Raw genomic sequence first — 17,396 nt, forward strand, 5'->3', positions numbered from 1 at the left:
CGGAGGGCGGGTGTTTCTCAAAGAAAAACAAAGTATTGTCACCCAAAGGAGAGGTGGGACATACTGTAGAGGCAGAAATAAGAGACCCAATAGGAACACTTTTACCTTGGTGACATCCAGTCATTCCACTCCCCAATATGACTTCTCCAGAGATAGAAGGCATGTTGGCTGTTCATCCTGGGTCCTTGGGGTGAGTGATGATGCTGAGGGTTACTGGCTTGTTTCAGAAGATATCTGTTTTCTCTAAGGAAAAGAGTGCTCTTTAGATTTTCTCTACTGGTTTGGGCAGCTCAGAAATAGACTTGAGAAATTAAACAAGTTTTCATGCAAACTCAGGGTTCACAAAACGGTTCTTTTTTTTGGCTTTCACACATTTAATTCGACACATTTGTTAAGTGCCTACTACATGCCTGCACTGTTCTAGATGTTGTGACACAGCATATCCTTCTATTCACCATTGTATCTCCAACACCTTGTTCAATAAATATCTATTGAATGAATAACTGAATGACACTAGCTTGTGCTACGTTGCCACAAGCACAGCTTTTCTGTGGAATGCACTAATGATATGATGTTGCAACTTAAGTATTTTGATTTTCCATTTCTTCCTACCCCACATATGCCTTTTCCTCCAGCTCACAGAAGTCATCAGTAAATTCTTAAAGAAGGAGGACTTCAAACTACACTAGTTATTTTCAAAGCAGACTCTAGAGTTTTCCCTGCCATGGAAAAATCTGAAAATATAGACCAGCAGTTCTGGCTTGAAAACAAGCAGCTGATGGGTCTGTGAGTCACCAGTCACCCCAGAGGATGGTCTACTTCCTCAACATCAGGTGCTTAGGGGTATTTGGTAAATGTCAGCTGTTGTCGCCTGTGGTAGGTGCGTTGGCATAGACGCAGGCAGTAGGAACAATCTAGCATCATTCTAAAAAAAGGAAAGCTCACTGCTCTCCTGCAGTGATGTTTGAAACAGGAAATGGGGCTGCCAAAATGTGGCTGCAGCTGTCTGGAAGCTGACCTGCAAGGTTTAGTGGCGTTGTCATGCCGATCAAAGGTCCAATTTACTAAAACACAGGGAACTCTTGAAGGTATCCAATTTCTGGGAAGATGAGCACTATGAAAACACGTTTAATTATCCTTAGACAACTAAGAAATAGACTATTCACGTAGATTTGAAAAAATGAGGTGGTATTATGTGTACTAATAAGAATAGGTCTCTAAGCCATTTTAACTGTATTAAGTGAAAAAAGCTAGCAGAGAGATTAATGGGTACCTTTTATATTGATTAAAACTCACTACAAAAAAAAAATCACACACACAGTGATACTATACATACATCAAAGGGACACCTATGTGTATGTGTGTCCAGAAAATAGTTTGTACTGATAATAATGGTTACTCTGGGGAGGGCTGGAAGGAGACAGGACTGTGGATTGTGGATTGTGGTCAGAGGGAAATTTAACAGCAATATTCCTATTTTTTAGAGGAATGTTTCATTTATAAACTTTAAAACTTAAAATTAATTTTAAATCAAAAGTATGAATAATTGTTAGAGCAGGCAACCATTACACATGATCCCTAGGAAGGCGGAGCATTAATATCCCAGTCAAGTTTGTTAAATAGACGTGGTTCTAGGGCTTTCTAGAAATATCCCATATGAAACAGACCACTTAAAAGATACCCACACATTACTGAGGCACATATGTGGAAAGAAATATTGTCATACGCATGCCAAGTAGTATTGGAACTGGCGTTTGCCTGACAGGCCTCTATTATTTGGATTTAATCAATAGTGCTGAATTCTGGTATTTTTATAGTGCTTTATGGTTTTCAAACAATCTCATTTGAGTCTCACAGCTTTGTCTAGTAGTTAAGGCCAGACTCATCATCTCCCTTCTGCAGGTTAGAAAATCGAGGTTCAGAAAAATTAAGTGACTTGTCTAAGATTAAAATTAGTACCTCTATTTTCTAGGAGCTGAATGCCTTCTCTGATTTGTCTATACTCAACAAATCTAACTTCAATAGTTCATAGTAGCTGTCAGACCCTAAATTTCATCTTCATGCTGGCTGAGTTCACATTTTGGCAGCTGCTTCTATCTACTTTCTACCTAAACCCAGGTGGATTGACTCAAATCTAAAATCCAATTTCAGAACACAGTGCATTCTACCAAGTGGATTTTCTAGCTTGTAGGGGAGCTAGTTGTCAAGAGCAACACTCAGCCTGTATCCTGGCACAGTTACAAGTGATAAATGACATGGTGCTGGGCTTGATACCAGCCCTGTGCAGCCTGGTGACACCTAGTACTCTGTCATATGGTGTTAACGTTTCATGATGGGTCCATATTTCCCCAACTAAGTCAGAGTCCTTAGGGACCTTCTCTTATTCTTCCTTTTCCCTCAACAGCTAGTCTCTCAAAAAACATGCACTTGATAAGTTCCTTCAGCCTGTTAATGTAGCCAGCACAGGACAAACCTACGTGTAGTGACACAGTTTAAAATTAATACACCACCCATGAGAATTGACACTTCTGAAAATAAACTCTTGCTCTTCCTCTTCACTCTTGCAAACTGGCTCCTCCCACACTCTTCTCTATTTCAGGCAATTGCAATTTAACCTTCACAGTTTGTAAACCCAAAAGTTTGCAATCACTCCTTCCTTTTTTTACACCCTATTTCCAACCCTTTAGCAAATCTTATTGGCTCTACCTTCAAATTCCATCTAGAGTCCCACCATTTCTTACCTCCTCTACTGCCACTTCCCTGGTCCAAACCACTGTTATTTGTCACCCAGGATCATTACAATGGCCTCTAGTTGCATTTTCCTAAAACAGCTCTTGGCACCAAAATTCTTCTCAACGTAGCCGCCAATGGATCCTATTGCTACCTAGGTAGGCCACAGTACTCTCGTTACTCAAAACCTCCCAAGTTTTGCTCAGCTCATATGGAGCAAAATCCAAAGTCCCTACAAAGTCTGACAAGGTCCCACATTCCATCATCTCCTATTACTCTTCCTCTGGCCCACAGGTCTCTGAGACCCCTGGAATCCATGCTGCTTCTCGGGCACTCCACAGTTTATTCTCTCCTCTGGGGTTTTGCACATGGTCTTCGCTCTGTCCGAAATGCTCTTTCCTCTGACATCAGGGCTAGATTGCTTATCTCCTTCAGGTCTTGGCTTAAATGTCACCATATCAGGGGCCTTCCCTGACCACCCCATTTAAAATTGCAGACACTCCCCTTATTCCCAGTGTTTGTGTGTGTGCGCGCGCACACACACACACACACACACACTCTTCCCAGGCACTTCTTATCCCCTTGGCTGACTTATTGTGTTAGAAGGTGATATCTACCTTCTAACATACTGAATAATGTGCTGTTTTTATTTGTCTAACTTCCCTACTAGAATGTTTGCTTCAAGAGAGTAGGAGCAAACAGTGCTTCTTTTGCCCAGTACCTAGAACATTCCTGACACATAACAGATGCTCAGTAAGTATTTGTTGAATAATTCAGATTGGCAAAGATAAAAATTAGATGGTACCTTGCATTGGTGGGGGTATAGGAAAATAGATACTTTCATATGTTGCTGGTCAGACTCTAAACCGGACTTACCTCTTTGGAGGGCAATTTGGCAAGAGCCATCAAAATTTAAAAAGGCATCTTATCCAGCAATTCAACTGCCAGACATTTACTCAATAGATACACGTCTAAACACATCGTTCAAGGATGTTCATTGCCGCATTACTTTAATAACGAAAGGATAGAATTCACTTAAAGGTACATCAATAGGGGCCTGGCTAAATAACATATGGGCATCCATATGACTTCATAATATGCAACTGTTAAAATGATAGAGGAAGATATATATGTGCTGCTATGGAATAGTCTCGAAGATGTACTGAGTGAAACAAGCCCGGGGCAGAAATGTGCGTGGTACACTACTGCTTGGGTAAAAAAGGAGGGGGATTTGTGTTCATATACTTACAAGTCTGTACAAACATAAACAACTACATATATACATAAACATATAAATACATACATAAATAGCTCTGGAATATCTCAAGAAACTGATAGTGGTTGCCTTTCTTGAGGAAGTTATTCAAGGACAGGGAGGCCTGAAAACGATTTTAAAAAATCATTGTGAATATAGTACTGAAAAAAACCCACCTCTATAATGGGTCAATCCATATACTCTTTTGCTAATTTTTAGTCTGCGTAGAGCTGACTTGTTAAAAATGCCCTAAACTCTCCTTTGAACGCGTGGGGGCGGGAGGAGGACGTTTAATATCCTCGGGGAGTGAAGCCAATAAAACGTATGAATAGATTCAGCCCGATCTCGTGCTCCGTGACCCGAGGGCTTTCCCCCTCCTCCCCGCAGCTCGGGTGGCGCGTCGGTGCCCTTGGATTTTGCCGTCTGGCTGGAGTCCCTGCTTCCTCCTGAGAGGGCAGCAGCGGAGCGTCTGCGGGACGCATGCGCCCCAATTTGCGCCGGGGGAATTAAAAGAAAGAGAGAGAGAAAAAAAAGCCCCAACGTAACACGCGCCCCAAACAAAACCCAAGGGGAGGAAAGCGCGCGGCCCTGCAGACGCTGGGCGGTGGAGGCGTCTCCTGCTTCGCCCGCGACATTGGCCGCGGCGTGATGCGCACGGACCGGCCCGCGACGCCCGGGCCGCCACTGTCCCCGCACCTGGACGCCGGCCCGGTGGCCGCGCCCCAGCTGCGTGCTCTCGCAGCCGCGACTTTCTCGGAGTCTCCCGGCGCCGGCGGGGCAGCTCGCTCTCCATGGGGCTGAGGGACTGGCTCACGACCGTGTGCTGCTGCTGCCCGTGCAAGTGCCTGGAGGAGCCCAACGTGCTCGAGAAGGAGCCCCTGGTCAGGTGGGTGCGCGCCCTGGCCGGGATTTAGGGTTACCTGGCCGCAGCCCGCTGTCGCGGAGTGGGGATACCTGCGTGCCCGTCCGAGTTGGCGAGGTGGGCTTGCTTAAGGGAGACACCGAGACATAAACTAAATCCCTTGGTCCCTTACAGGATAGCCTGTTTCTTGGGCTTGTCCCTTGGGTAAGATTTTTGCCTGAAAGCACAAATCCTCGGAGGCACCTGAGACGCAGGAAGATGCCTGTGGAAAGTGTCAAGAGTTCGGGGCAGGGCAGTACGAAGAGAAGTTCTCCTAGGGGTCCGATTAAATAGGATTGCGACTGACTATATATTTGATAGGTATATTTCAGTGCATTAGGCACTTGTGAGTTTCTGTTTAACTCAGCAAAAAAGTTGGATACTTTGTCATTCAATTTTATCATCAAATAAGACAATTTCAGTGACTGAGCACAAGGAAATATTTTTCACATTAAAAAATACGTTTGTTTTTTTTTCCCAAGGGGCAGCCTATTCACTAAGATGTGGTTTCATTACAGGTCAGGCTATGAAGTGAGAAAATTTAATGCACATTAGCAATGTGCTGAGTGGTTTTGTGAAGGGACCATAACAACACAGTTTTGTTCAGGACTGAGATTTTGACCAATTATATTTTAACTCTATTGAAATTAAGGTGTCTTGGGGGTAGCTATGCAAAAAAACCCAAAACCAAAACCAAAACCAAAAAAACAATATTTAAAGTGAAGTTGGGAAACAGTATATTAGATGGAATTCCAGGTTTGAGTAAGCAAATATATTTCAGCCAGTATTTCTTTCTTATGATGTATGCAACTAATATGAGAAAGCTTTCACAACTTTTTTAAAACTTGATTTACCTTGTCCTATTCCATCAAGTCTAAAAACTCCCCTTGACTTTTGAGATCTTATATAACCCCTTCCTGCCTGTCCACTCTTATTTCCCAGTACATTAAACACTGTACACTCCTTAATTTAATCAGACAGGCATCTTTACTACTCTAGGAACAATCTAACCAACCTTATTCTCTCAAACTTGCCTGAATGGTGACCTTTATCCTTCCTGCCCCCTCCTAAACGCTAGTCCTGAAGGTGCCCCACAAGCAGTCTTCTTTGATTACTTTGTCCTTATTCATCTCTCTCCCCTATGACTTAGGACTTAGAATTTGCCATCTGTCCCTCACGGTTTAGTGAGCACCAATGTGTGTAAACATATGTGTCATGTTGTTTTATATATCTAAACAGTCATACACACAGTACACAATGTTTTTCTTTGCACTTGTGGTGGTGCCCCCACTTAGATTATTAGATTATTGTGGGCAGGGAGATACTAAATAATCTATCCCTAGTTTTTAAATTTTATTTCTTTATTTATCTCTTAAATTTTTATTTATTTATTTTTTAGACGAGGCAACCCTTGGTTGACCTCACAGATTGCAAGGACCTTGTCAGTTTACAATCTCTTATTTTTTAATTTTTTACACCTACAGCACCTGGTCTTCCTAGGTGGTCTCCTATCCAAGTACTAACCGGGCCTGACCCTGCTTAAGCTTCTGAGATCAGATGGGATCGGGTTTGTTCAGGGTAGCATGGCTGTAGACTCTACCCCTAGTTTTAAATGTAGTGGGTGAAATCTAGAATTTCATACTCGAGTTGCACACTCAGTTTGTCATTGTCTGTAGTAACATGAAATGCAACCTTCAGCTTAGTCTCATCCTCAAAGCCTTGGGTCTTTCTAATTTTCTGTCCAGGATTGCTCTTTGAGTTAATAGTTTTGGTTGTTTTTAACTCTCCAGCCTCTCCTGTCTTGGTTTATACTAGGAAGTTAGTGAATATTGCACATGATTTTAAGGAGACAGAGTCATTTAGGGCAGAATAGCATAGTGCTCATGAGTCAGATTGCCTGGGGTTAAGTCCTAACTGGTTGACCTGGCACAAGTTATGAAATTTATTTGTGCCTTAATTTCCTCATCTGTAAAATGGGTATGAGAATAGTATGTACCTCAAAGGGTTGTAGTGAGAAATAAAAGGAACTAATCAATGTCAAGTGCTTAATATAGTGTCTGACATAAAGTAAACATTCAATAAATTTTAGTTATTAATTATTATTCTTCTGAGCATGTGAACATGAGTGGACTGGTGTTTTGTGGTTTAGTGTCATTCTGGCATCATTTCAGTATGGCAATATTTGGGAAGAGCAGCCTATTGATGGATGTGTGGAGCAGTGATGTGTATGTGTATGGATACCTTCATGTTCTTTCCTACCCAAGCCATAGGTTAGTTTGAATCTTTTTGTTGTTGTTTATTTTTAATTTTTTTCAATTTGTGAATTTAGTGGTTTTAGTATATTAACAAAGGTGTGCAATTATCACCACTATCTAATTCAGAACATTTTTATCACTCCAGCAAGGAACCATACCCATTAAGCAGTCACTTGCCGCCCTCCCTCCCCTGTCCCTCGTCCCCTCCCCAAGACAACCACTAAGCTATTTTCTCACTTTATAGATTTGCCTGTTCTGGACATTTTGTATAAATGGAATCATACAATATGTGGCCTTTTGTATCTGGCTTCTTTCACTTAGCATAATGTTTTCAAGTTTCATCATGTAGAGTGTATCAGCGCTTCATTTCTTTTTATATTTGAATAATATTTCATTGTCTGGATATATTATGTTTTATTTATCTGTTCATCAAGTGATGGACATTTGGGTGGTTTCCACTTTTTGAATCTGATAAATAATGCTGCTATAAACACTTGTGTACAAGTTTTTGTGTGGACATGTTTTTGATTCTTTGATTATACACCTAGAAGTGAAATTTCTGAATCATATAGTAATTCCACATTTAAATTTTTGAGGAACTGCCAGAATGTTTTCCAAAGTGGCTGGTTTGAAATCTTGATGTAGAGAAATCATGGGCAGATGGTCCTAATTTTTATTTTATTGAGAACTTCATCCTTTATGTCATAATATTTTTTTCAATTAAAAAAAAGATTTTGTAAAGACACCTCCTATTCTTCTCCTCAACTAAATCCTTTGCTCTATTGTAAAACAATGGTTTTCAAGTTTTATTTTGCATCCCAAGGTAACAGTGCCTGGAAAAGTTGTGTTCAGGGGGTAGAGGGAAGACATTTGTCATTTGTATGCATGATCATCTGTAGTCCTTTTTCCAAAATGCCCTGGGGACTCTTGTTAGTTCAGGAAAACAACTCTTAGTCTCATCTTGTTTGCCAATCTGTTTTTGTTTTTGACCTTGCTCCTTTTGCTTTTTCTGGAACCTGGTACCTGAAGAGAAATGCCTGTCTCCTGTCTGGTTTGCATTTGTATTTCTCTCTGTCCCACTAGTTCTCTCCCCACAGCCCCCTTTTCTTTAGACATATGCTAAGGCCTCCCCTGACTGAAAATTCATCCTGATACTGCCATGGCCTTCAGTTACCATCCTTCGCTTTACTTAGCGTCAGGTGTAAGCTATCTTTAAAAGCGGTCAACTGTGCCCCCCACCTCCTTCTTTACCACCCACTCACCACGAAATCTGGTTTTTGTCCCCTGTATGATTACATGAACATTGCTTAGAGAAAGAAATCTGATGTTCTTGTCTTGGTGTACATGGCTTACCTCCGTGCTGACCATCTGTGCCTTCTTTCAAATTTCCTCGTTCTCTGACTTCTCTGATTTTGCAATCGCTAGTCTCTGATCTGTCTCATCATGCTGGTTTTCCACCCCGTATCTTTGCTCATTGTTAGCTAGGCATGTTTTCATTCTCTCTCCTTAACATTTTAGTCAGGTTTTAAGGGCCATTTCAGTTGCCACTTTTGTGATGAAGCCTTAGAAAGCCTCCCCAAGTGCCTATGGTGTCTCTTTTCTTTCTTTTTACCCCTCAGATTGTTTACTGCTTTCTGCCTGCTCTTATGGTTATAAGGTGGTTGCTGTAACCCCTGCCAATTGGAGGCTTGAATCTTGATTGGAGGGACTAAGTCTTACTCACCTGAGTATCCCCTGTTTTATGCCCAGCACAGTGCTCAACATGGAGTAAGAAGCGAACACTTGTCTATTAATAAAAATGATAATAACAGCTGTTCACTTATTCTTTCAATATGCAAATTTTAAAAAATGTATTTAAAACAAAGTGTTATGAAGAATAATAAAGCGAAACCCGTATACCAAGAACCTACCTTAAGAAAACTTTAATGGAGTGGAAGCTCCTCCATGACCCCTCCATAACTGCATCCTCCTCCCATCTCCAAAGGTGACCTGTAAATTGAATCTGTGTGTAGCATTCTTAACTTTAAATAAATGGTGCATACCGCATGTAGGCTATCGCATAACTGAGATTTCTTTACACACATTCTGTCATTTAATCGTCACTATGACCGAATAAGATAGGTAATACGTCTCCATTTTATAAATGAAGAACCTAGGGCTTTGAGAGTTTAAATAATTAATTCAGAGTCACAACCGATAAGTCGGAGAGCCAGAATTTGAACTCGTGTTTGTTAGTGTCCAGGCCTTGCCTTGTAGAATGTTCAGGAAACTACCCAATGGTTTCCAAAAGTGATTTATAATTATTTGTACAATAGAAACTGGTGGAGATCACTAGTCTTAGTTCCTGTCCATTTTGGCCCCTTTCTCCTTCCCTTCTTCCATGTCCTTCATTAGCATAATTCTTCTACCTAGATATGGAAGCAACCTGGCCCTGTAAACCAAGTCCGATGGGAGTTAGGAGACTGTGTCCTCGTCCCAGCTATTAACCAGCTATGAGATTTTGGAGAAGTCTCTTAGCTTTCCAGACCCTTATTTTCTTCTTCTGTAACATGAAGAGATGAGATTTCAATGTGCCATCTTGAAGGCCTGTTCCATTCTTGACACACGTGGCCCCCTTCCTGTGGGCTTGTGTCAGCTGAAATCCTGTTTGACCTGGAATACAGGGGCAGTGAGGCTGTCTGTGGTACTGGGAAGGAACCAGGAGGCCCAGGAGATGAGAATTACCACCATTTTGTCCAACGCTCTTGCTGCCTGGGATGCTTCACCATGGAATAGCTGAGTAGTCATTTCTAAGGCCAAGAAGCTTAAGATCAAGTTTGGTTCTAGAGAAAGGACACATGGCCCAACCTTGATTAACATCAGGCTTCAGCCCCAGAGGAGGCCAAAGGTTTTGTTCAATGTCACTGTTTCTCACTTTCACCTCAGTTTTAGGACTGAGTCATGTAAGATTGATCTTAGCAATCATCTATGTAAGGTTTGGGGTTCTGCATGTCATTTTCCCCTACTCCGGCTATATTTCTAAAGTAGAATAATAGTGATCAAAACAACAAAAAATGAATATGTAGTGAGGACAGGATGATAATGCGTATGGATTGTTTTGGAAAGGCAAGATCATTGATCATTTCTTTACACACAGTCTGTCATTTAATCGTCACTAGTCTGTAGACTAGTGAGTGAATGACTTTTTCGTTCAAGATTTCATGTTACTAATTAAAAGAAACATTTAGGGAATGTAGTGCAACAAATCACCAAAAATTTGGTAGCTTAAAACAATAGCAGTTTATACTTTCATAGTTCTGGAAGCCAGAGTCTGAAATCAAGGTGTTGGCAGGGCCATGCTCCCTCCAAAGACTCTAGGGATAGTTATTCCTTGCTGATTCCAGCTTCTCGTGGCTCCTGGTGTAACCTTGGCTTGTGGAAACACAACTCCAATCTTTGCTTCTGTCTTCTTCCATGTGTGTCTCTTCCTCCTTGTCTCAAATATCCCTCTCTTTTCTCTTCAAAGGACGCCAGTCATTGGACTTGGGGTCCGCTTTAATTCAGGATGATATCATCTCAAGATCCTTAACTTAATTACATCAGCAAAGCCCCATTTCCAAACAAGGTCACTTTCACAGGAACCTGAGATTAGAGCTTGAATTTATCTTTTTAGGGGACGCTGTTCAGCCCCACTACAGGGTACTTTTTTTTGAGAAAATGTCCAAATTCAAAGCATTGGTTTTTATTTCACTTTTAGAGCATGGCTTCTTCTATCAGTGATCAGAGCATGTTATTGCCATAAAAAAGTCCGCCTGAGCATGGGTTGTGGCCCAGGAGATTATATGATTCGGGAGGCACAGCTGCAGTCAGTCACCTTTAAGCAGAGAGATGCCCGGGTCATCTGGCACCACAGGGTCTACTGCCGTGCGACATTCAATACAGACATCAGGCCTGGAAGAGTCTAAAACGGAATGTGAAAGAAGCACAGTGTAAATGTCACACACCAAAGCATCTTTCACAATAGTTCCTTTGAACTCTTGCAGGGAAATATAATTCTCACTCTCTAATTTGGGCTGTTAATAACTGATAAGCACCACCACTGTCCAGTTGTTCAAAAGCAAAAGAAGAAAGGGGGCAGGTTAACAACCGTGGGTGAGATTTTATTTGTGGCGCTCTCTTAAGCCACCGTAGTGAACCATATAATGGGCTTTAAGTCCGTTTTTCTCCCTGCTCTTCCCATTGCCCACCTGCGTCCTCCATTCGTGATAACAGAGCTTCTGCGCGCATCTGTGGGCAGGCAACAGAGAACAGATGTCAGTGTTTTATTTTTCTCCAGTGCCTAGAGTTCCTATTAGGGAAAAATAAAATAAAACCTCGATTTGCTCTCAATGGTTGTTTCATGCCCCAAAAGAAGGAATTGATAGGAGCCTATGAGTGTGGACACCAGAGTTGAATTTCTCTGACCATAAAGAAATGGTTCAGTTTGAGTCCTGCTGCTTCCAGCATGCGGAAGGGGGTGAGAGGCTGAAGTTGTGACATACTCCTTCCTTGCCCCATCTCTCCTGAGCCTTTATGGGTTGTACTTACTGCTTATGTGCTGGGCACTGTCGTGAGCGCATCATATCTATTAATGAAATCCTCACCATAACCATACAAGGCAGAATTCTTGTTATTCATAGTTGTTATATTCTATTAGTCACTGCAAATACTGGAATACTCCTGAATGGAAGAATATCGAATCATCGCTCCAAGGGGCAGGGTTAGAGTCCTGCCAGCTGATTCATCAGCTGATCGATACATACCTTGTTCTATGTGTGTTTCTGCTTAAAGACACTTTAGTTAATTTATATTATCGATGAGTATATATAAAATATTATGTATATGTTAATATCTTAATATGTTAATATTCATTAGTATAAATGAATATTGTTGATTCATTAACATTGAACTTGGACCAACAGCACTGTAGCTCATGCCTGAATGAAGCTTATCTAACACATATTTTACTGCTTCAGCACTATGCTTGGGGCCATTCTAAACATCAGAATCAACAAAAAGCACAAAAGTGCAAAAAATGTGGCACTAAATAGACCACCCAAAGGACACTTGTTTACAGGATGAAAGCTGAGACAAGAAGGTAGAGCATCACCCTATTGGACCTCAGCCAGGAACTCGGGCCTCAAGTACTGCGACAATACCATGAGTATTGATTTCAGGATAACAGATAAATTTTTGCAAGTGGGCGAATTTGCTAAAATTTCAGAATCTGGGAGTAATGAGGGTAGACTGTAATTACATCTCTATCCCAGCATGACAGATGAAGAAACTGAGGCACAGGAGCTTCAATAGCTTGCTCAGAGGCACAGATGGCAGAGCTGGGATTCAAATCTGTTTATATTTCAGAGCCATGGAAAGATCAGTGGCCTCCTAGTATGCAGAGAGGCCCGTGACTAGCTGCTTACGTGGTCTGTTAGAAATTGTTTGAAATAGGAGACTTGCCCTGAATTGTGACAGCCTGGGGTTGAGAAAAACTAGTCCCACTTTTCTGTATGATGGCTGGTGAAACCAGGTGTCAGTGGGAAAGAAGGGTGGTAGATTTGAGACACTTAAAAGAGAATCACCATGAAACCTAGAAGGGCAATAATCTTTTACCTGTAGAGTTTTTCATTTAACAGCGTGGACTCATATGACCTCTGAGCAGATCAAATTGTCTTCTGCCCTAGGAAGGGGCTTTAAAAAAATGTTGGCTAACGTGTTAGTGTCAGTGAGACAGTTCGGATCAGGGCCCAGATGGCCTGACTCTTTTCCCATTATATGCTGCTGGGTTCCCTGTGCTTACACAACTCACCCATGGCATCCTGCAGAACCTGCAGTTTACAAAGCTTGTAGCCTTGGGCCAGAAGGTGATTCACAGGAAGTGACTGCAGAGGCACAAAAAAAACTCCTGGCTGCTCCAGGAATCCATTCCAAAGCTTGTACTTCAACCTTCTTGAAGGACAGAGGAGAAAGAAGAGGAGGGTCATGGGTGCTGTTCCCAGAACAGGGCCTCAGCTCCAATGAGTACGAGCTAAGTGCTTTACCAAGATGTCAGCCTCTCAAAATTCACGTAAGGATGACTGTTAAAGGTTTTCCAGGCAACCTACAGCATCCCTTTCCCCATTTCGTGACTTGCATTAGTCAGTCTTAGTAAAATTGGAAGTTCCCAGGAAGATGACATTTCTTTCTTGTCCATATCATGTGATCTAGGTTTCCTGGAACGTTTTATTCTCTAGATATCTTCAGGTGATCGTATCACTACACGTTTGTTTAAAAAGTAAATTCTCTGTAAATGTTGGGCAAAACAGTTTATTCCGTTAGTGTTTGAAGTCCTCTTTAGTCTGGTAGATAAATATTTGTTTTGTGCCAGTTATGTACTGCGCACTCTATTCTTTTGCGCTTTTTTGGAAATACTTCTGGTACGACAGTATGTATCTAATGAACCCCTATGTTGTTCGACATGTGATAAGAGTTTGCTGATTCGCTTCTCACTTATTTTTTTTTCCTTAACTTTTAAACAGTTGTGTTGGTACGTATGATATCAGAGATTAAAAACATACAAAAATATGTACAGTTTAAAGAGCAACTAGAAAGTGAAGATGACTGTAGCCACCACCCAGGGCAAGAGGGAGCTGTTGCCAGCCCCACTTTTCCCACCCCTGATCATATCTAGACCATTGTGACAGTCATTTCCTTGCTTTTCTCAATAACTTTACCACCTCTGCATGCCCCTTACGTATTTACGTTAGTTTTGCCCACTTTTAAACCTTGCACAAATGGGACCAAACGATGTGTGTTCTTAACTTTGAGAGATCTGTCCGAGTTGCTGTGTGGAGCTTGGTTGCGGTTCTCACTGCTTCATTTTGTTTACCCTACCGTTGGTGGACTTCTGGGTGGTTTCCAGTTTGGGGCTGTTCCTTATGGTTTAGATTTTAAAGTCAATGCGTAAGGGGAAATTGTTCATCCCCCAGCCACGCTGGCCTTCGCCTGAGTCTTCAGATGCACCAAGCATAAGCCTGTCTCAGAGCCTTTGCACTTACTGCTGAGAATGTTCTTCCTCTGCGCAATAAATAAAGTGGGTAACTCCCTCACTTCATTCAAGCCTCCGAGAGATTTTATTGCAAAGTCCTTCTATGGCCGCCCTCTTTAAAACAGTGCCCCCACTCCCTCCCTCTGTGCCGTATTCACCGTGTATTTTCCTTCAGAACCCTGTTCACCCCCTGACATAAGCATGTGTGCGTATCGTCTGTGTCCTCCCACAAAACTGAGAGCCTCGCCTTCATAAATTTAAAGAACTCCAATGTTCCGAGCTTTTCTGTGAGTCTGGAGACAGGGATTCATCCCCATTTCTACCATTCACAGCCCTTTGAACTGGGGAAACAGAAGTTCATTCATTCGCAAATGTTTACTGAGCATCTACTATCTAAGTGCCAGGCCCCATTCTAAGCACTTGAGGTATATCACTGAGCAAAACGGATGCGGATCCTGTTCTCATGGGGCTTTTATTCTAGTGGGGGGGGGTGGGCACCACAAAACAGTAAAAGTAATAAGTAATTAGAAGATACATAAGAGTGTAGGAAAAAGAAAAGGAAGAACAGGGTAGGGGAGCATGCTTACAGTTTTAAGTGCATAGGTCAGGGTAGGCCTCATTGAGTTGCGGATGTTTAAACAAAGATTTGAAGGAGAGAAGGGAGCGAGGCATGTGGATATCTACGGGAGAACATTGCAGGTAGAAGGGTCAGCCAGGGCGAGGGCCTGAGATGGGAGTGCGACCCTGGTGGGTTCAGGGGACAGAAGAGAGGCCAGAGTGGCTGGGGTGTCACGTGGGGCCTCAGAGACCATGGCAGGACTTTGGCTGATACTCTAAGTTAAATGGGAGCCCTGGGGTGGGGCAGGGTTTGAGTTTGGGGATGCCTGATCTGATTTACATATTAAAAGGATCACTTTGGCTGTTGTATTAAGAATAGAATTGGTGGAGGCAATGGTAGCAAGAGATAGGTTAGTGAAAATCACTGTTGCAGGAATTCTTAAGCAGGACCCTGATGCCCTGCCTTGGGTTGTAGTGGTAGAGGCGGATTTTTAAAAATGTATTACCAGTAGGACTTTCTCATAGATTGGATGTAGGGAATGAGAGCACCAAGGGTGACTTGAAGGGGTTGGGCCTGAGAGACCTGAGGATGGGGCTTCCATCCTCTGCGTGGGGACGCTGCTGGTGGGAGGTTTGGTGGCAAGCTCAGGTCCTTGGCATTGACCGTACTGAGCTTGGGCATCTATTAGACATACTTGTGGAGATGAGGATAAGGCAGGTAGATATAGGAGTCTGGAATTTGTGAGAGAGCTGTGAGCTAGGGATACAGGTACAGATTTAGGAACGCTACCTCACACAGATGGGATTTGAAGCCATGAGACCGGATGAAGTGACCAGGAGTGAATGTAAGCCCAGAGACCTAGGGCTGAGTCTAGTCCTCCTGAGCCCCAGTGGAAGAGAGAAAAATAATGCTTCCCTGCCTGCTTCTCAGGGTTCTTGTCAGAACCATTTTCAAGCTTTTAAGGCACTTAAAGCAGCGAGTGTCACATGATCGCACAGGGCTCCGTTTTAGCCGTGGGAGAGGAAACGGGAAGGGTAGGGTCACATGCAAGGGTGGCGCTAGAAACGAGGTACCTGGTCTGTGGAACAGTGTTTAAACTTGGGGTTACATAATGTTTAGACATTGGATTAACTAGGTAAGAGAAGGGAGCCAGAGTATCTGTCTTGGAAGGAATGAAGGAAGAAAGGAAGGAAGAGGGAGGGAGGGAGGAAGGAAGGAAGGAAGGAAGGAACAGAGGGAAGGGTTGGTTAGGGAGGCATAGAGGAGGGCATCAAACAGCCTTTTGAGGTCAGTTTTCTGTTTTGGTTGCTGGTTACTGGAGATTTTATCTTTTCACTGTTTCAGAGCTTGGATCTTAAACCAGTGAATCCTGACACATGGCCTGTCTGTGGGGAGAGCAATAAAGTCACTGGAACTGATGACGTCAGCAGCCGGCCTTGTGTGCAGGGTATTCTGTGGGGCTTTCTCAAGTCTTTTACACAAGGTCCTTGTTGGTAGTGAGGAAACTTGTAAGCAGCTGTCGTGCTGAGTAGCACTTTGCACCTCAGCCCCCAGGCAGGGAGGCTGGTGTTTCAGTTTGCTGTCTCTCTTTAGCTGTAGACAATATTGAAAGATAAGCTCTCCAGCAATTTGGTCTTGTGTCCCCAGGTGGGACTAGGGGTGGAATCTTGGACTCATCTCATCCTACCCTTTTGGGAGTAAAAGCAGCTTGAATTTCTAATATAACTTCAGAGCCACCTCTTAAATGCCTGAGGTTAATAAAATATTTATCATCAGCAGATGGTGGCCAGGGGCAAAACAGTTTCTCACTTTCTTCAGTATCTTTTAGAAATCATTATGTGGGGAAGGGAGAGGAAGCGAAGCTTGGGATTCAGCAACCCCTTCCTTCCCTCTGTGGCCTTCTCCACCCAGACCTCAGGGCCTTTGCACTGAATTCTTTTCACACAGGCCCCAGGATCCTTCACAGTCTCAGGTGCCCGGAGGTTTCCAAGCTGCTTCTCCGCTTTGCTTTAGGCTTTTCTTTGTTCTGGTCTCTCCACCCTAAGGGTTTAAAGTTTTAAAGCAGGGTGGGTGGCGGCCTTGACTGGGTGCTGGTGCAGGATCTATGAGGAGCAGGGACGTGCGAGCCAGCGCCTGACCCAGGATCCGGTGAGGCAGCTGCATCTGCCAGATCTGTCTGAATGAGCTCTCACCCTCATTCACTTTCATCTTGACCAGGATTTTGATAAAATTAGTCATTGCATGATTTATTTAGCGATAGAATCCATCTTTTTCTATGCCCCAAAGAAACCTGACTTGTAATTCTAATCAAAGAGAAGAACTTGGCAGGAATGAGGTCCAGGCTGGAAGAGGCCATGGAGCAGAGCGGAGGGGCCAGCACTGCAGAGCCGAGCTGGCCAGACCCCCGCCTAGGAGGTGGCAGGAGCCCCAGGCACTCAGCACTGGTGACAGTCCTTGCTCACCCAGAGGCAGGAGGCTGCGGTTCTCTTCCCTATTTATACTGTCCCCTGGGTGTCAGTGACTAGGCAGAGTCTGAGGCTCCTGAGACGCCAGGGAACGCTGCTCCTAATTAGGGCAGGACCAGATGAGGGGAGAAGAGGGAGATGACTCCTGTCTGGAGACCTGAGCGCTTCTAAACAGGCTGGTGGTGA

The 17,396-nt window shown here is 43.1% G+C and overlaps 1 protein-coding gene and 1 pseudogene across 1 annotated transcript in view; one reads left to right on the plus strand and one right to left on the minus strand.

Moving 5' to 3' along the window:
• The first annotated feature begins 4,367 nt into the window (after nt 1-4,367).
• Nucleotides 4,368-17,396, plus strand: part of MREG (melanoregulin) — a 51,945-nt gene continuing 38,916 nt past the window's right edge. The window contains exon 1 of the mRNA XM_006906745.3: nt 4,368-4,871. Within this exon, the coding sequence (XP_006906807.2) occupies nt 4,777-4,871 (95 nt within the window). The 5' untranslated portion in view covers nt 4,368-4,776. The remainder of the gene's footprint in view (nt 4,872-17,396) is intronic.
• Nucleotides 6,362-6,481, minus strand: LOC112475471 (annotated as a pseudogene).

The sequence above is a fragment of the Pteropus alecto genome, unplaced genomic scaffold (assembly GCF_000325575.1).
Source record: "Pteropus alecto unplaced genomic scaffold, ASM32557v1 scaffold110, whole genome shotgun sequence".
NCBI lineage: Eukaryota > Metazoa > Chordata > Mammalia > Chiroptera > Pteropodidae > Pteropus > Pteropus alecto.